Source organism: Chelonia mydas, chromosome 21 (genome assembly GCF_015237465.2).
Source record: "Chelonia mydas isolate rCheMyd1 chromosome 21, rCheMyd1.pri.v2, whole genome shotgun sequence".
Lineage (NCBI taxonomy): Eukaryota > Metazoa > Chordata > Testudines > Cheloniidae > Chelonia > Chelonia mydas.
In genome coordinates, this window is record NC_051261.2 from 14,655,288 (window position 1) to 14,675,207 (window position 19,920).

Genomic DNA, 19,920 nt, shown 5'->3' on the forward strand with positions numbered 1-19,920 from the left:
AGACAAAGATAGAACATGAACCAGTGGCTGGAAGCTAAACTAGATAAATTCAGACCCGAAATAAGACCCACATTTTTAACAGAGAGGGGAATTGACCATTGGGACAAATTGCCAACCGGTGTGGTGGATTTTCCATCACTTGAAGTCTTTAAATCAAGACTGGGCACCTCTTGCTCAGCTCAACCCGAAATAATTGGGTTTGATGCAGGAATCCCTGGGTGAGGGTTTCTTGCCTGTGTTATGCTGGAGGTCAAACAAAGTGATCATAATGGTCCCTTTTGCATTGGAACCTATGACCGCACGGATTTATGTGCCACCTTCTCCATCCCCTTTGCTTTCCTTATTCCCATTTGGTACCTTGGCTAGTAATCACCAGCCCTGGCAGTTAACGAGAGGAGTCCGTTCCAAAATAACCATGAGACTGATTTGAAAATTATGAGACTTTGAAAAAATAAATAAAAGATGTTGAGGCTTTGGTATGTCCTCAGATTGGTTAACCTTTAGGCAATGCTATCAGCTCACCAATATATGTGTGTGTGTGTGTGTGTGTGAGAGACATTCTCCCTAAACACGCACACAGCCTTCCGCCCAGCTGCTCACAGGGGATCTCCCTTTACCCTCCCTTCCCTCCTGTGATGGGAGACCTGTCGTTGTCGCTCAGGCTCCATAGAATCATAGACTATCAGAGTTGGAAGAGACCTCCGGAGGTCACCTAGTCCAACCCCCTGCTCAAAGCAGGACCAATCCCCAACCATGTCCCTTCCCTACTGTTCTCCTCCGTCCACAAACTCTGCCCTCTACTCATTGTTCCCAGCCCAGCTTAGAATACCAGCCTGCAGCCAACCCCTCCGTCCTGGTTAGCTGGCGGCAAGAACCCCACGCCTGCCAGCCCCAATACGACACCTGGTCCTGTGGTGTCTGAGTGTGGCACACAATTCAAAAGTACAAAGGCTCAGAGCACCAAGGTGTTGTTCTCCCCCGCTTCCTCTGAGACAGCAGATCAGCGGCAAGATCAGGGCATAGCTTACATATGTCTCATCACCATTACACTGCCTTACACCAACGCCGCTGAATTGGGTCCAGTAAGCTGCCATCACAAGTGTGAACACGTGCTGGGAAGCATGAAAGGCGGTGTAGCTAAGAGCCAGCTGTGCATGCTCTCAGGGAGTGCCACACAGAGACGGATTACTGTTTTGTGGAGCCCTAGGCCAGAACAAGTGGGGGCCCCTCCCCACCCCCATCCGCCCCCACCTTCCCCACGCTCCTGCCAGGGAGTGGGGTCAGGGCATGGGGGCTTCCCGCACTCCCTGGTAGGAGCAGCAGGTGGGCAGGAAGAGCGGTGCAAGCCCCAGTGCCCTAACCCCACTTCCTGGCACGAGTTCTGGGCAGGCAGGCGGAGTGGGTTGGGGCGCAGGGTGCCCATTTTTCCAAGGCCCCCCAATTGGCCAGGTCCCCTGGGTCTGGGCCCCATTGGCCCAGTGGCTAATCTGCCACCGGTGCCATGTTCGGGGCAGCATGTGCAGGAGACATGGTCTGGAACTGGAATTTCTGCTCCTCAGGAAATTCTGACATTATTCTACTCAGAATGAAAAGCCAAAACTAAAAAACATTCTGACATGTTTATTTTGATATTATTATTTATTAGATACATTACGGTAGTGCCTAGGTGCCCCAGTCATGCACTAGGACCCCATTGTGCTAGGCACTGTACATTATTTATTAGGTGTATTATGGTAGCACCTCGGAGCCCAGTCCTAGACCCAGAACCCAATGTTCTAGGTGTTGTACAGACACAGAACAAAAAGATGGGCCCTGCCCCAAGAAAACACCATCTAGGTCTGTCAAGGTTCCTTCCCCACTCTGAACTCTAGGGTTCAGATGTGGGGACCTGCATGAAAACCTCCTAAGCTTACTTTTACCAGCTTAGGTTAAAACTTCCCCAAGATAGAAACTGTTTTACCCTTGGACTTCCACTGCCACTACCAAACATTTATCTGGGTTTATTTTTATTAGGAAAGCGTCATTTGGAAACATCTTTCCCCCCAAAATCCTCCCAACCCTTGCACCCCACTTCCTGGGGAAGGTTTGGTAAAATCCTCACCAATTTGCATAGGTGACCACAGACCCAAACCCTTGGATCTTAGAACAATGAAAAAAGCATTCAGTTTCCTTACAAGAAGACTTTTAATAGAAGTAAAAAAGAATCACCTCTGTAAAATCAGGATGGTGAATACCTTACAGGGTAATTAGATTCAAAACATAGAGAATCCCGCTAGGCAAAACCTTAAGTTACAAAAAAGACACACAGACAGGAATAGTCATTCTATTCAGCACAGCTATTTTCTCAGCCATTTAAAGAAATCATAATCTAACACATACCTAGCTAGATTACTTACTGAGTTCTACGACTCCATTCCTGTTCTGTCCCCGGCAAAAGCATCACACAGACAGACACAGACCCTTTGTTTTTCTCCCTCCTCCCAGCTTTTGAAAGTATCTTGTCTCCTCATTGGTCATTTTGGTCAGGTGCCAGCGAGGTTATCTTTAGCTTCTTAACCCTTTACAGGTGAAAGGATTTTTCCTCTGGCCAGGAGGGATTTTAAAGGTGATTACCCTTCCCTTTATGTTTATGACAAGGTCTAAGACAAAAGACGACAGATGGAGACACATGGACTGACAGGGGAGTATAAGGAAACAAGGACACAAGGCCAGTGAGTGTGATAGGCAGTGACCCAACAGTCAGTGCATCAGATTGGAACTCAGAACTCCTGGGTTCTATTCCCAGCTCCACCACTGACGACTCACTGGGCAAACTGATCCTCTTCTCTGGCTCTCAATTTATCCATATGCAAAATGGGGCTAATACCACTGGCTCGCCCCACATGAGATCCTGGGGTGAAAGGAGCTCTAGAAACGCAAAGGATGATAGTGTTGAAATGTTTCATTTCAACTTGTATAGTCTAATTAAATATTCCAAACCACACACATACCACATATTTAGAGATACAACATTATATCATATATCAGCATGATGCAATATTAAAATTAATATTTTAGTATCACATACAAGTGTTCCAATTTCTATGAAGCTGTCTTTTTTTTTTTTACAGTAAACTCTTCTGACAAAACTTTTTTCAATCAGCTCTAATATTTGGCCTGCTCCAAGCAGCCATGGCATCAGCACAAAACCATAGAGGCCTCTTTCATGGTCAAGCGATATTGTGCGTTATCTTCTCAGGGTGAAATTCACCCCCAGGCAAAGGGCTGTCCCCTTATGCCCTATTTTAAGGGGTTACATGAAATTTAAGTTGCTCCTAATGCTGGTGTTTTGCACTAGGGTAAACGATAGCCTTTCAGACCAGGCTACCATCTCCAGCCAGGCCAGGTGTGTCACGGGCACATGGCCTCATTTTGTTATTTTGCTGGCATCACTGATATTCCTGGTGCACACGTAATCAGAGTGCCAGGGGGGGTGGGTGTATAGTAGGAGCTAGGGGTGTGGTTTCCCTGCTCATGTGCACCTATTCGTACTCGCCCGCATCACACGCCAAGTGTAGGCATAGCCACAGAGAGCACGCTGCCATTCACACTGCCGTATAACAGGAGCCCCCTGCCTTTGGTGCAAAATCAGATTTTTCCTGAATTCCACGGCCTACTTACACCGCCTCAATTGCAGCACTTACACGTGCCTCTTCAAAGTTGCACCCCACCGGCCCACGTACAGGTAGTGAAGATATCCCCACGTCTCCAGAAGGTGAAACAGTAAACAGCCTGTCCAGCAGTGTGAACAGTTACTGCTTTACTCTGGGACAGGGGAGCCCCTGATGCTCCTCTCATGTTGATTTCGCATCTACTGCAATGTCTGCTGCCAACTCCCGATTTCCATCAGTGTGAGAGGAGAACGTAACGCAACTCAGCATGGAATTAATTCATCACTGCACCAAGCCACTGCATCTGTTGTAGTACTCTCACCTCCCCTAGGGACATGGGACCTGATTCCCCTCTTGCATTTTAGCTCCACTGAGGTCACTTTGGCTCCCTTCCCAAGCCACAGCCCTCTCCACCACATGCCGCCCCAGAACGAGCTATGCTCGGTGCAGTCACGCCGTACTTACAGCTCCTCCAGGAAGCGCAGGTGCTGGAACGGACTGGGTTGCAGCTCGCTAATGTTGTTCATGCTCAGATCACTAAAGGAGAAGAAAGACAGAAGTCTCTGATCAGTTATTTTTGGGGGCTCGCCTGGCATAAACCACTCCCTGCTCTGCTGGCTGGGCTCTGGCGAGGGAGGATGCGCCCTTGTCAAGGACATCTCAGCTCTAACATGGCAAGCAGAAAAAAACTCCCAGGCTCTGGGGGAAAATATCAGTGCACAAAGCAGGATGAAAGATGTAATCATAGTAATTAATACTATATTCTTCTAGAGCATCTTTCATCTGAGCATCTCAAGCATCAGCCGGTTTATGAAGCTTCCCATCAGCCCCGTAAGTGTTATTACCCCACTTCAGGAAACCCAGGCACGGAACGGTTTGGAATATTATTTCTTTAGACCCAGTAGTGTCCTGTTCTAGCCATTATCCACACTGCTCCCTGCAGCGGGATCTCGTCCAGGGTAGCAGCACACACCTGCCCTGCAGAGGTGACAGCGAGTTGTTGAAGAGGAAATGCGTCTTGGCTTGCTCTGAACTGTTAACAGCCAGGCAAAGGATCATGACGAAGACTGCAGGGCCTGGAATTTGCTCCAAACCTGGTTGCAAAGTCCACGTCCTACTTTATACACAGGTTTGGAAGGATTGGCTTGTAATCGGTCAACGTCAGTAAATGTCGATTTCCCCGTGCAAAAACAGATGAAAAAAATATTTCCATCAATAACAACCAAAATTTACAGAGAAGTAAAGTAAGAAAAATGCAACGTGAGGACTAATTAGAGCTTGTTTTAATGCTATTTACTTGGCATATTTTGACCTGTGATGTTGACAATTCATGTTTCAATGGTTATAAAACTTTAACTTTTCGAATCTCAGTGTTTATTGTCATTAAATAATTGTCTGAACCCCTCCCTCATAATTTCCTACAACTGTGAAAGTCAGTAAATACTGAAAAGCTGCTTAAATATCAATATTATCAATTGAAATTATAAACCAATAAAAATAAAAGTTGAGTTCTGCCAAGCCTATTTGAAGAAATACTGAAGAAAACCGCTTCAGATTTGGCTTTTTTCTAGTTCTGTGGCTTCTGGCTGAGGCCCCGTTTAGTATCTGTTTAATATCTGACACATTCACTCTCAGGAGACCAGATACTTCATTGGAAAGTGACGGATTTGACTGACTTCCATCTCCAACCTTTATAACCTACTAGTCCATCATGTGTCGACCATACAATTAACAGTAACAAAACCCCGTGTGCTATTCCGTAGATCAAGGGTAAGTTTGTGGCTAAAACTCTACACCAGGTGCTCCTAGACATTCTCCCTTCAGGAAATCAGCAAGGGCAATGAGTTAGCAGGAACTGATGAAAGGAACAGGCAGGTACGGCTGTGGCTCCATAAAACTGCGCCTGTCCTGGAGGGAGGGAGGGCCAGCTTCCCAGTGCCGTTCCATGGAATTGGCTTGGCAGGACAGCCCATGCCCAGGGTGCCGATGGAATTGTAAGGATCTGGGCTAGTACAGCTGTGAACAGGAGGTAGACGCACAGCTGTGCTACTGAAGCCAGGCTGGAAAGTTCCCCCCTCCCGCCCCCCAATGCCCCATTGTACAACTGGAGCAGGTCTGTGATCACTGCCATCGTGACCAACACACTGGCATTATAACTGGGGACTTCCGGAGCTAAAAGCAGAAGCTGCTACAGCTTGAACTAAAGCGTCAAGGCTCCCTCGCTGTGTGGTGACAGACTCACATCCCCTGTGGATCTGGGACACTCTCACACATCAAGGGGAGCGGGCATCAGGCCCTGGCTGTTAGGGCCGGTCAACAAATTTCCATCTAAATTTTTTTTTTGATGGAAAATTGGACTTTTGACTAAATACTTTTTTTTCCTTTTTGGGTGGAAGAAAAAGGGCTTTCTCATAGGAAAACTCAACATTCTGTGGTTTTTCAACCAAAATGTGGTAGGTTTTCAGCTGAAAACTATCCAAAACTGGAAACAAAAATGGCTGGAACTGAAAAATATTTGGGTTTGGGGCCCTGAAAAATTTCAGTTTTTGGATAAAAAAAATAATCAAATTTTTCTCCTTAATAAAGTTTTCCCTTGTTTTATACACAGATTTGGTGCTTGTTAAGAGCAGCCAGTGGAGGTCTGTCTGTAGCTTTTCCCTACCGGTTAGGCTCGAGCCAGTGATGTTTTGTAAATTTTAAAAGGCAACCCTTTTTGTTGCCAAAAACAACTGGCAGAAGGGTTACACTTGGACCAATGGATAGGACACAAGACTGGCAATCAAGACTGCTGGGTCCTTTTCCCAGCTCTACCATTGATTTAGGCTACATTTTTCAAAAGGTTTCAGAGTAGCAGTTGTGTTAGTCTGTATTCGCAAAAAGAAAAGGAGGATTTGTGGCACCTTAGAGACTAACCAATTTATTTGAGCATAAGCTTTCGTGAGCTACAGCTCACTTCATCACTTTCAAAAGCTGACTCTGTTTTTTGATGTCCATCTTGAAACACCTAATGTATAATTATTGGAGGAAGAGAATCATCAGACCGCTCATCACTGGGGCATTCCTGCTTTTATTTATTATTTGGATTAGAATAGTGTCAAGATTGGGGTTGCATTGTGCTCGGCACTGTACAAACATATAGTGAAAGAGAGCCCCTGCCTTCCTTACAGTTTAAATGGACGAGAGAGGCAAACGGTAAGTGGGGAAACAGAGGCACAGAGTGGTGAAGGGATTTGCCCAAGGTCACATGGTAGGTCAGTGGCAGAGTGAGGAATAGGCTCCAGGTCTCCTGAGTCCCATCCCAGTGCCTCATCACTTAGACTGTCCTCCACTGACATCAATGGAGTTACAGCAGAGATGAATCTGACCTCACCGTTATTTCAGCAGAAGTGCTAGAGACCAGCTCCACTCACATAGGCACCTGGTGGCAGATGCTGTGGTCCTCCTGTTCCCTTCCCCCGACTAACTATTGAGCGCCAGTCTCTTCACACAGAACCTTAAATGAAGCCTGAAATCATCTCTTTGGCCCCAGCCCATCTAGTCTGGCTCTAAACCAAAATGCCACAGTTGAGTGAAACACATTCCTGGAATTGCCAGCTCAATCTCCCGTCCAGGAACCTTCCTTCCCCCCAACCCTGCGTTTGAAGGCAGATCCCAGGAGCTTTTGAAATCTTCCACACGCTCCTCACAGCTGACTCTTGCCAATCCCCAAGAGCTTCACTCACCTGGCCTCGCGCGGTTACATTGATCAAGATTTCAAGAAAACCAAATCTAAATATTCACCTTAAGCGCTCCCGAAACTTGTATACACAGGAAAATGGAGCCACCGTTCATGGAAGCGTGATTCAGAGAGTCAGGACTCATAACTTATCTGGCCCCCCAGGGGTAACTTAATATATTTACTTTGATGTCACTCTCCTTTCACAAACAGGCCCTTTCCCTATTAGCTGGCGCAGAAAAGCAGAAATAAACTAGAGGGTGCTACTCTCCTCCTACCCCCTGACCCCATGCCTCCCTGCCCCAGATACACTTCTAAGACCATGGACAATGGGCTGGATCTGTTCCTACCAGAAAGTCACCAAGGTTTTTTAAAGCAGTGATGCCATCAGTAGGGCAAAGAGATTGCCTCATTGGCATGAGTTTCCTCTTCTCTCTAGGATCTCTCACGGAGGGTGAATTCTTGTAGCAACTGGAGCACTCTGAATGGCAGAGCTGGAGCCAGGCAGACTCTCTAGGAGTGCGGAACGAGACGCCAAAGGAGTCGGTTATAAAACTGGGCACAGGAGACCAAACCCAAGCCTGGTGTAAGCCCCCACTAGTCCCGAGGGGAGCTGCACATGCTTCCACCACAGGCGATTTTGGCCCCCAATGTTGAAAGAAGCTGCAATGTGAGGACCTGCAAATATGGAGTTCGTGTCCACCACAGCCACCAAGTCTGTCCTGAGGGCTTCCTAGGAGGCCAGCCACGGGAGAGTCTACAGCCTGGTCCCGCATGTGTGCAGCTGAATCACGTAACTCTCTGGCAGGTGTGTTTGCTTCCCCTTGCAAGCCGCATGGGCAAACACAGGGGCGCGCACTGTGCTGGGAAAAATCACGCACATGTTGCTGAGCCACGGCAACCATCTTCTCCTCCAGGGTCATTTCTACGTAACAGGATGGTGAAGAGTCCAGAGTCGGGTCTGAACTACAGACCCAGATCCAAACGTCGCTTGGAGGAAGCTTGGGTGGATCCACACGGGCCCCTCTTTGTAAAATTGGCAGAGCCAACCCCTACGATCCAACCTTGGGGCCTGGGCGTCCCCTGGGATGTTTCCTCTCCAGTGCACAGTTTGGCAAAGCTCAGAAGGGCTGGAGGGTGAGCCAGGGCTCGGCCTTGGAGTTCAGCCAAACCTTTGGGGCTGAGGAGGGTTATTGTTGTACAGGGACACGGCTGGATGCTCCTGTCTGAGCTGCAAGCAGGGGGCCCCCACAGACAGGTCAGCATGAGGAGTGGTAAGGGAATTGGGGAAATCCTAAATCCAGCATACCCCTTTCACTGGCCTGTGGGGAACAGCTCAGAGGTCACAAACCCTTTCTTTGCACAGAGCTGCAGCACCTTCTCCTGCCCTCTCCTTTGCCACGTCGCCCCTTTCCCACTCCAGCCTCCGCCTTAGCTCATGCCCCCACCCCCATGTGCCTGCTGACTGCCCTCCTCTGACTGCCCACTCCCCTTCTGTCTCCTGATCATGGGCACATTGTTCTCGCTCCACCCTGCTTCACCCCACTCCTGACCCCCCTGCTTCTCCCCACTCCTCCTTCTCCCCCATCCAGCCCCGATTTTCCCATCACTTTTGAGGCCCTGTTAGGACTGTCTAGCCCCATACAGACCATCTACATGACTGGAGTGCTGGCCCCAGACATCTCGGCGTGAGGCTGAGGGGCTGGGACAGGTTTTATAGCCTCACACAGTGCCCAGGAGGGAGGTAAATAAATGACTCCCTGCTTCCAGCCCGCACAGGTCCGGTGCAGGTGCTGTACGGCTTGGCCGATCCAAGCCCTGCAGCCAATTCGAGACGCTCCCAGAGCATGGCCAGGAGACGCCTTGCTTTGCAGACTCAGATGGAGCTGTCTACAGCTGGGCGAGATCGTTGTGTGGGGGTAAATTCCAGGCTTGAGTCCGTGGCATGCTGAAGGACTTTGTTAGGCCCATGCCCTCCCAGGCTGGTGAGGGCTAGTGGGGGAGAACTGGCCCATTGCTGGAGGTTGTTAGCAGCCCCCAGGGAGTCTGGCCATTGCTCAGAATCCAGCATCCCATTCGGGGGTAAGGCTCTCCGGGCAGGGTTGAGTGAGAGAAAACTCACAGTGTCTCCCTGTCCAGTGTCCGTCTGGGAAACTCCAAACAGCTGATACAGCCCACAGCCGAGCGAGCCTCCCACCTCTCCTTTCCACGCTGCCTGCCTGGATTGCTGCTCTGGGTGCATGGGGGGAAAGCTGGTTCTGCAGGACCACTACTGCCCCATGCGAGCAAGTGGGCAGAGAAGGGGCAAAGGGAGAGGGGGCGGAGCCTTGCCTTTGCCCCGCCCCCTTCACAGTGGCAGAGCTGGCTGGGGGATAAAGTAAACCAAAGAAAACAAAATGAGGCAGCTAACCAAGCCTGGCGATTGTGCCTTGTGGTTTGTTTCTAACAAGACCATCTGTCGGGAGAAACCTCCAGTGCACCAACTGGCCCCCTCTCAAGGCTGGCAGGCATTCCGGGTCTGCGAAGTCGCTCATTCTGGCTCTTTGGAAGCATTTTTGTGTGTGTGAAGAATTTCAGCAATGCAACCATTTTACATTCCCCAGAATAAGCGGCACTGCTCCCGAGGTCACTGCATGTTGGTTAATAAGATGCCAGTCTCACCCGCCACTTCATCCCAAAGGCCCGCGCAGCCCACTGCTCCCGGGCTGTGCGCTCCAGTGTTTCCTTGGAGAAGAGCCCTTGATGTGAATTCCCACAAATGTTCCCTTTGGCTTGAGGCCAGCGGACCCCAAGCCCCATGGGGTGGATTCACCCTGGGGGCAACTCGATGAAAATCAGATCCACTCCACTGGGGTGTTCAGAGGTGCTACATGAAGGGGTGTGAGCGAAGCTGAGGGAACCGAAGTGAGCAAAGGGTACATCTACACTGCAGCTGGGAGGCCGGGATACAACAAAATTTTCCGAAAGAGGGGGCCAAAGCTCCCCCTCTGCTGCCCTGCACCCAGTTCCCCACATTCCCCTCTGCTGCCCCCACACCCAGCCCCCCACATTCCCCTCTGCTGCCCCCACACCCAGCCCCCAGATCTCCCCCTGCTGCTCCCCATACCCAGACCTGAGCTCCCTCAGGCTGCCTGGGCACCCAAACCCGCACTCTCCCCCCTGCTCCATGCACACTCCCCTCCTGCTGCCCCACACCCATCCAGCTCCAAGCTCTCCCTCCCCACATTGTCCCACACCCGGCTCTGTGCTCTCCCTCTACATTACCCCACACCCTGCCCCACAGCCTCACCCCAGCGCCCAGCGGTCACCTGCCCCACACCCCGCGATCTCCCTGCCCCGACACCGAGCCCCGTGGCCTCCCTGCCCCCACATCCAGCCCCGCAGTCACCTGCCCCCACACCCAGCCCCACGGACCCCCTGCCCCCACACCCAGCCCCTCAGTCTCCCCTAGGGAAGTGGTCAGGCAGAAGAAGAGCACCATCTTGAGGGGAGGGATAGCTCAGTGGTTTGAGCATTGGCCTGCTAAACCCAGGGTTGTGAGTTCAATCCTTGAGGGGGCCATTTAGGGATCTGGGGCAAAAATTGGGGATTGGTCCTGCTTTGAGCAGGGGGTTGGACCTCTTGAGATCCCTTCCAACCATGATATTCTATGATTCTACCCCTAGCAGGGACAGGCAGTCCTGGGAGCCCCAGAGCCCATCCTCCTCCTGCATCTTCACTTCCCCAGGAAGCACCAACAGCCGAAATCCAACCCTCCCACCCTTCCTAGGAGGTGCCTGGTGTCCCCTGCTCTGTTTCTCCCTGTGGGCTGGGGTGCCCGGTGCCCAGAGGGGCCAGAAGGACTGCAAAAGTTGGGGTTGGGGGGAAAACAAGTGCACAGGGTCACAACACCGCTCAAATTTGGCCCAGCTGCCTCTCCATGATGCCAGCTCCTGTCAAGGGTCAAAGGGGGGGAGGACTTGGCCCCCTTGATTCCTCCCCTTGTTGTGCCCCTGCTGGGAGGTAGATGCACACACACTATTTCTGCTCAGGCTAGTACCTAAGACTAGCAAAGCGGCCGGAGCCAGAATCAGGCTTTTTTAAGACTACAAACCCACTAGAGAGTCCGTCATCGGGGCCGTTTCTGGGACACTGACTGTGATGTGTCTAAAAGCCAAACCTGATGTGCAAGCACCAGGCCTTCCCCTCCATGAGTGCCCATCGAGCTACGCTGAAGTGACACCGATTTACACCAGCTGAGGAGCTGGCCCGCTGCAGTGCCATTATTACTGTTATTCATTAGGTGCATTATGGTAGTGGCAAGGAGCCCAAGTCATGGACTGGTCCCCCCATTGTGCAAGGCGCTGTACAAATACAGAACCCAAAGTGCCAACAATCACCAGTACAAGACGAGACAAGAGATGAGTACAGGCAGATGGGGGAACACAAGGAAACTGGGAGACAATCCTGGTCAGGCCGGGGTCTCAGCACACCAGCCATTGTCAGGTGTTTTGCAGGCATCCCAGCAGAGCAGAGAGCTCTGAGGAGGGAGCTGCAGGAGAACAAGGGGGCAGCTTTGCGGCTGTTTATGGGGCATGCGAGGGGCAGTGTGGGAGAAAGCACGAAGGTGCCTGGCTGAAAACTTAACCAGTGGGGCAATGGAGGTGGGAATCATGGGGCCGTCGGAGATGGGCGCTGACATTTCAATAGCGAATGAGAGGGGATAGGTCGGCGGGGGACGGGCCATGCGGGGCCCTGAGAGCAAAGACACCCAGACAGAGAGGGAGATCCACACTGGAGATGTTTAAAGGCGACCCTGAGCCTTGCAGTGCATTGACTGGGCACTGCACTCAACCCCAGGTCGAAACAGCCCCAACTGGGCAGTCCTGGCGGAAAGGCAGCTTTGCAGAGCACTCCATTCAAAGCCCTGTGACAGCCGGGTGGCAAGCACGTCACTCAGGACGGGATGTTGGGGCAGGGGCTGCACAAAGTGGCACGTGCCCCCTAGGAAACCTGTGTAGTGAAGGAAGCAGACGTGGCATCAAGAGAATACATCTTGAAGCAGCATTAACTCCTGTGAGGGGCTCTAGCCAGCCCTCCTGGGGCCCCAAGAATGCAGCTCTGCACCAGGAGAGCCAATGACTGAGGATTCGTGAGGCTGGGGGCGTGGGTTTCCCAAGGACCACCAGCCTCTGCCCTACACCGCTGCTAGCTGCATGAAGCAGGGTGGTTAGAGGAAGGGGAAATTGCTCAAGCAATGGCCGTGTGGGATTGACTGGTTCCCAGAAGGGGATACACAGTGGCCCTGGGGCCAGATGCCCTTTCACTCATGCCGGGGTAAATCAGGAGCCCCCCGACGTCCATGCAGTTACCCCATTAGAAATCTGCTCTGATCGGACAGTCAGGCCGCTGGGTCCCGACTGCTTTTAGAGGCGGGTGGTTCCCTGCAGCTGCTTGGGAGTGCTTGAAAGGGACAAATTGTCGCGTCTTCGCTGAAGAGATGCCCACTCTGTGGTCCTGGCCCAGCCTAACTCCACGACAGGAAGCAGGTGCCTCTCTCCTGTTATTGATTATGGAGCTGTGATAGCAGGAGCTTCGGCTGCGTCAAACGCTTTGCAAGTCAGTTCTCTGTCTATGCCACAAGCCAGTGATTGTCCGAAGAAGCTGGCTGAGGTCTCCCACGTCCAGCAATCTCTACTGGCTCCTGCCCCTACAAAGGGGGTGGGTGCCACATGACCATGTCGCCTGGTTGTTATTTGCTATGCTAGAAGGTTTCAAGGGCTGCCATTAAGTAGCTCTTTGCCCTGCAGATAATCCCATATCTTGTTAAAGCTGTTGGGTGCGCTAAGCACCCTTCTTTAAAGCTAATTGGGAGGAGCAATTAAACTCCCCTGTATGTAGTGATAGCTGGAGACAACAGAAGCCACCACCCAACACAACAGGCTGTATTGCCAGGGGCCCAATGAGAAGCTAAATTGTGAGGGCTCAGAGGTTTAGTAGCAAATGCAGGGGTGAGGAGATTGATTGGCTGGAGCTGTGTGTGTTAGCCCTGAAAGCCAACAGCTAGCAGCTGTGAGAGCGAGCAGGGACAGAGGGGGCACAGGACTGGCCGAAGAGGCAGACTTGGAAACGATAAGCGAGGAAACTGCCTGCTGCTGTTTGTTTTCACTGCATTCGGGGGAACAGGACTCGGTGTGAAGACTTTGTAAATACACAGGATTGCACCAAAGAAAGACTTCAGTCCTCTTATCAATTTCTCCTAACAGAAACAACCCAGCAAGGCCCCCAGTATTAGTGAATCGCTTGGGCCAAAGGGGCAATGGTATTTTAATAGTGCCAGTTTTTCCAGAGAAATCCAGGCCAGATTTTCAGGGCTTCAGTTCCAGACCTGCCCCAATAGTCTATAAAATCATGACTGGTGCAGAGAAAGTAAATAAGGAAGTGTTATTTACTCCTTCCGATAAGACAAGAACTAGGGGTTGCCAAATGCAACTAATAGGCAGCAGGTTTCAAACACATAAAAGGAAGTATTACTTCACACAACACACAGTCAATCTGTGGAACTCCTCGCCAGAGGATGTTGTGAAGGCCAAGACTATGACAGGTTTCAGAGTAACAGCCGTGTTAGTCTGTATTCGCAAAAAGAATTCAAAAAGACTATGACAGAATTCAAAAAAGAACTAGATAAGTTCATGGAGGATAGGTCCATCAATGGCTGTTAGCCTGGATGGGCAGGGATGGTGTCCCTAGCCTCTGTTTGCCAGAAGCTGGGAATGGGAGACAGGGGATGGATCACTTGATGATGACCTGTTCTGTTCATTCCCTCTGGGTCACCCGGCACTGGCCACTGTCGGAAGACAGGACACTGGGCTAGATGGACCTTTGGTCTGATGCAGTCTGGCCGTTCTTATGTTCTTAATGCACTGAGCCCTTCTGAACATATAGCCCCGGCTGTGGCTGCTGAGCACTTGGAAATCAGTCCCACACAGGGTAGCTTTCCCAGCACCAAGGGGACTGAACAGAAGTTTCCAGTATGACTGAGGGGGGAAGCTAATGGGCTATAGCACCTGGGAGGAGGAGGAGGATGTTATTATTTAATTATTTGTAATGTGCTAGATGCTGTACAATATTGATTAGGTGTATTACAGTAGCGCCTGGGAGTCCCAGTCATGGACCAGAATCCCAGTGTGTCAGGGGCTGTACAGACACAGAACAAAACGACAGCCCGTCTCAAAGGCCTCTGACATTGGGCTCAATCCTGCAAGGTGCTGAGTTAGTGGGAGATGAGAGCCTTCAGCACCTTGGGACACCTCGTATTGATGTGCAGTGAAAAGCAGGCCATAAATGATGGGTTTAAGAAGCTCCCAAGATCTCCCTATAATGATTCCTGGGTCTTCATGAAATTCCTGGGTGGCTCTGGCTGGACCCACCACCACTCGCAAAGAGGTAATTTGGCTTGGAGAGCTAGCTGAAATGTTTCCTGTTGCAGTGACGAGCCCCACATGGGGGACCACATTACAAGTGGCCTCCGCAGAGAAACGGAGATGGGTGAGATCAAGCAAGAGAGCAAAGTTATCTCCAGTGCTCCAGGAGAAATCTGGAGGCACGGCCCTGGCTTCACTGCTGTTTCCCTGGAGTAGCTGAGACCATGATGTGGTCCTGTGTTTCCACTTCAGTTCTCCATGTTTCTAATTCGTGGACTCACCCTCAGAACATCCCATAACCACTAAACCATGTCTGTGCCCTACTAATGATCCCCACAATGTTGCTATATTAAAAAAAACTTTTGAGTCCTATTCCCATAGCGGCATCCATGGGATCTCACCCTAAATGGGCAACTCTGCCAGTGTGGTCTGTGCGGCACTTGCTGGTGGTCTGTGAGGAACACATCTCATCCCGAGCTGGCTCTCCTCCTTTCAGCTGCTTCTGCAGCCAGCCAGACTCTGCAAGGAAGATCCTGGACATCTGTGCAAGCAGATTGAAACCAGGGAAAAGCCAACACAGCGGGAGATGTTGATAAGTAAAGGAAAGAGCAAGGGAGAAGTAGGAGCTGCTCTCAGAGACCACCAGCAGGAGTGGCATTGACAGCCACCAGTGGAGGCCATCAGATAGGAGAGGAACCAGTAGCTGCCAACTGGAGCAGGTTAAATTACATTTGTATTTGGCCCTCGTGCAACCACGGCTGGAATACTGGGTCCAGATCTGGGGTCCACTATTCAAGAAGGATGAAGATAAACTGGAGAGGGCTCAGAGAAGAGCCACAAGAATGATTACAGGATTAGAAAATCTGCCTTATAGTGAGAGACTCAAGGAGCGCCATCTATTTAGCTTAACAAAGAGTGAAGTGGTGACTTGATTGCAGTCTATAAGTACCTAGCCGTGGAACAAATATTTGATAGTGGACTTTTCAGTCTAGCAGAGAAAGGTCTAAGATGATCCAATGGCTGTAAATTGAAGCTTGACAAATTCAGACTAGAAATAAGGTGCACGTTGTTAACAGTGCGGGTAAGTAACCCCTGGAACAATTTACCAAGAGTCCTGGTGGATTCTCCATTAATGACATTCTTAAATCAAGATTGGATGTTTTTCTAAAAGATCTGCTCTAGCTCAACCAGGAGTTACTCAGGGAAGTTCTGTGGCTTGTGTTATGCAGAAGATCAGACTAAGATGCGAGAGATCCTGAATCAGGTAGATCAGGGATCTGAATTTGGGTCTCCCACATGCCGGGTGAGTGCTGGAAACCCATCCAGAGAACAGCTCAGGCTTAACCGAAAGAACTCTCACCAAACCTGTAAGAGCTAATTCCAAATGCTTTTTGTTTGTCTGTTTCAGGTCAATACAAATATTTCATGTAGATAAACTCAAACTGCTTCCTTCCAATCCTGAGATTTCATTTGAATAATATAATATACATTTCAAAACGAAGTCGCTCCAAAATGAAAAATCGAAACATTGCATTGTGAAAATATTGTGTCCCCCCCCCCCAATGGAATTTTGCCAAAATCAACAGGTGTCCATGAACAGTTTGTTTTGGCCAAGTGGCATTTTCCGCTGAAAACACGTTCGGCTGGAAATTCCCAACCAGCTCTGCTCTGGCCGCTTTGTGCCACTCGGGCTGAGCCGGGTTGACGTCACTGCATCACTGGAGCAGTGCAAAGCTCATGAGCTGAGATTCTCTGCTGCCCCCCGATGAGGCACTGCACAAAAAGGGACAACCCAGGGGGAAGGGGGGCAAAATTGGCTTCCTTATTCTAAGGGGGCCACGACAGTCCCCAGCACAGGTGCCGACTTTCTCATTTTCCCAGAGGGGCTCAACCACCGGTCCGCCCCAGACCCCGCCCCCGCTCCACTCCTTCCCCCAAGGCCTCCCCCCTGCCCAACCTCTTCCCACCCATTCCACCCCCTCCCCTGAGCATGCCGTGCCCTCGCAGGAGCGCACTGGTGAATCTGGATCATAGTTTCCAAGCCACGAGGGGAGAGGAACTGGGGCACTGTGAGGATGCTATTGGAAGGGTACATGCTTTGCCGGGTAAATATGGGTTGTTGGGTTTCTTTGTACATGTAGAGAGAAGGTGAAGGGAGCGCAGCTGTGAGTATTAAAGGCAAGCTGGTCCAGTTTTATTCGCCTTTAGCTACTGCTCTTTGCAAGCTGTTTGCATGGCTATGAGGCAATTAGCCAATGTCATTATGAGAGCGCTCTCTGAAAGAGATGGTGGAACATCGATAAGTAGCGCGTTCATAGACACAGTGCCAGTAGATGGTGCTCAAGAATACACAGCCTCCTTCCTAGGTTTTGGAGGACCAATAAAAGGACCAAATATGGTGCAGCTGGACAGCCAGACTCGTGCAAGCAGGGCTTGACTAAAAATGGTATTATGGACATTGCAGCTGAAGCTCTCAAGCCTGCCTAGCTTGAAAAGCCAAGTGTCAACCCGAGCTTGCAATGTCCAACGGCTATTTTTAGGGTGCTAGCTCAAGCAAGCATGAATCTGCCTCTCTGGGCTGGGAGGTTCGCTCCCAGCAGCAGGGTAGACCTACCCCGAACGGCTTCCTGCGTGCAGCTCCTACAAAAGAGCACAGTGTCTAACCTGGGCGGAAATAAGGGGCGGAAATAATGGGAGCTCAGGAGCCTGAGCCTCTCTCATTAACACACTGAATCATCCAATAATTGTCACGAGAAAATGAGTGCTAGGCCGCGACGATCGGTTGGGAGGTACTCCAGGAGCAGGGAAAGTGGCGATGGGTGTCGGATCTATTGGGTCAGGTCCGGTGTGTGCACACACTCCCAGCCCCAGACCTGTGCATATGATATGCAACCACCCCACACGTACCAGCGGGGGCCCCCCCCCCCGCCACACACACAATCAGCCTTCCCATTAGACAGTGCCCCTGCAAAACGAATTTGCTTCTTGTGCCCATATAAGACAAGGATGAGAACGGAGGGGGAAATCTGTACTAAGAAGCAATATTTAAACTCAAAGCATTTGTCATTGTAACAAGCAGCTTCTGTACTGACGTCCCACGTACTGATTTACTGCACAGCCAGCTGGCCAGCCGCTCCCTTCTCCTTCAGCACAGCCCTCATGGCGGCTTTCTTAAGTGCCCGTAGTTAATTAGGCCTAGATCCTCAAAGGGATTTAGGTGTCAAACACCTGTTCATTTCAACTGGAGCTGGGAGTCTAAGTACTTTTGAGGATCTGGGCCCCATGGCACATCTGCCTAGAGCTGCCATTGTTCACCTGTCTCCTTTCACTGCTCCCATCACCAAGCCTCAGACTCCTTGCCCCCCCCCCCATCTGCTCCTGGGAATCCTGAGCTGCCCGTACCCACGTTATTCCCTGTTCCTGCCAGCTTGCTTTCAGGAGCGCAGGCTCAGAGGCATGCGAGCGACCACAGCTGTTTGTGTAACGTGGCCGATCCGTCCCACTGCTACGGGCGCTGGCAGCATGCCGCTGTTGCTGGTAACCCCGGAGCCAGGCCCTGCCAAGGCGCCGGGGAATCAGCTGGCAGGAGATCAGAGGTGAGGTGCCGACAGGTTTTGCGGAACACGGGCATTTGCTACTTGCGTGCTCCTACCTGTGGTGAAGCCACGCGGAGTCGGGGCCAGAGGCAGCCTGACCTTTCATGCTATGCGTGGCCGAGCTGGGAACAATGAAGGAAAGGTGCCAGGGCTGGGTTTATAACTCCCAACTGCAACGCACTTTCTCTGCATGAGCAGGCAATGGTGGCTTCTCTCATGCCAGGGCTGGGGGTGGTAGGGCCGGACAGACAGACAGGAGGGGGCAGAGCACTGCAGGAAGGGCCTGTGTGCACAGAGAACGCTGGCCCAGACTCTCCGCTCCTGTATCCCGTATCCCATTCCTGGTGGGCACTAGAGGTACACCAGAAGCCAGCCCCACGTCTCTGGGCTGGGCATGTCAAGAGGCACATACTAATCAGAAGGCTGGAAAGGGCTCTGCTGAAATGGATCTGGGGTAAACTGCAGGGTATTTTTCACACACATTAGATCAATGTACTTGTGCTGGCTTTATCTGGGTGATAACGGGTTTGGGGACCCTTTTGCCTGTAGAGCCCTGTTCTGATTTGGGGCCAGATGGGGAGTGAAAAGAAGCTTGATTCCAGCTGACAGCTGTTTAATGACCCACATGTGCAATGAGCTCGTGGGTCTCAGGTCAGCGTCCGCGTCACCAAGACTATCACAATGGGTACTAATGACAGGTTTCAGAGTAGCAGCCGTGTTCGTCTGTATCCGCAAAAAGAAAAGGAGGACGTGTGGCACCTTAGAAACTAACAAATTTATCTGAGCATAAGCTTTCGTGAGCTACAGCCCACTTCATCGGATGCATGTATGTAGCTCACGAAAGCTTATGCTCAAATAAATTTGTTAGTCTCTAAGGTGCCACAAGTCCTCCTTTTCTTTTAATGGGCACTAAGTGGCTTTCCAGGCTGAGAGGCCGGGGGCTGAATGGCCCATGGAGATTGACCTTCCTGCTTGCCCCCAAAGCGGGGCCCCTCCAGGGAAGGGGTGAGGCATGTTGGCCTGGCAGTGGGCAGGAGTACCCAGGCAGCACCAGAGCTGTGTAAACCGAGTTCTACACTCCAGGGTGGGCAGTCCAGCACCTTGTCTCCCTTGAAAGGAAAAATAAAAACAGGACCCGCTGTCCCACCAGTGCTGATCCCTGGTTTGGCTCTAGCAGCTGGCTGAAAACGGTCCCCATACGTATCAGAGGCTAAAATACATGTAGGGCATCTCTCTCCTGTTAGCCCTGCAGGCCCAGCCCAGCTCCGGTAGAGGCAGCTGGAGAGTATCCCCATTAGTCCCACGGCCTGGAGCCCATTCAGATAGGTAGGGAAACAGCATCAATTTATTTCAGAGCTGGATAAGCTGCACAGACTCCTGCGCTGGGCCTCCCAGAGCCCGGCCCAGAGCACCGGTCCTGCTGATCTCCAAGCACAGGATCATGCCTCCAGACCATGTGCCCAGCTGGGGCTGCCGGAGATGGCAGATCCCATCCCAGCAGGGGGAACTGGAGTGAGATCCCCAAACTCACGTCACACAGGTCCATCAGCTGGCCA

The 19,920-nt window shown here is 51.2% G+C and overlaps 1 protein-coding gene across 1 annotated transcript in view; it reads right to left on the bottom strand.

Annotated features, from left to right (window-relative positions):
* Positions 1 to 19,920, bottom strand: part of LGR6 (leucine rich repeat containing G protein-coupled receptor 6) — a 202,528-nt gene that overhangs the window by 134,301 nt on the left and 48,307 nt on the right. The window contains exon 2 of the mRNA XM_007054310.4: positions 4,116 to 4,187. Coding sequence (XP_007054372.1) covers positions 4,116 to 4,187 — 72 coding nt within the window. The remainder of the gene's footprint in view (positions 1 to 4,115; positions 4,188 to 19,920) is intronic.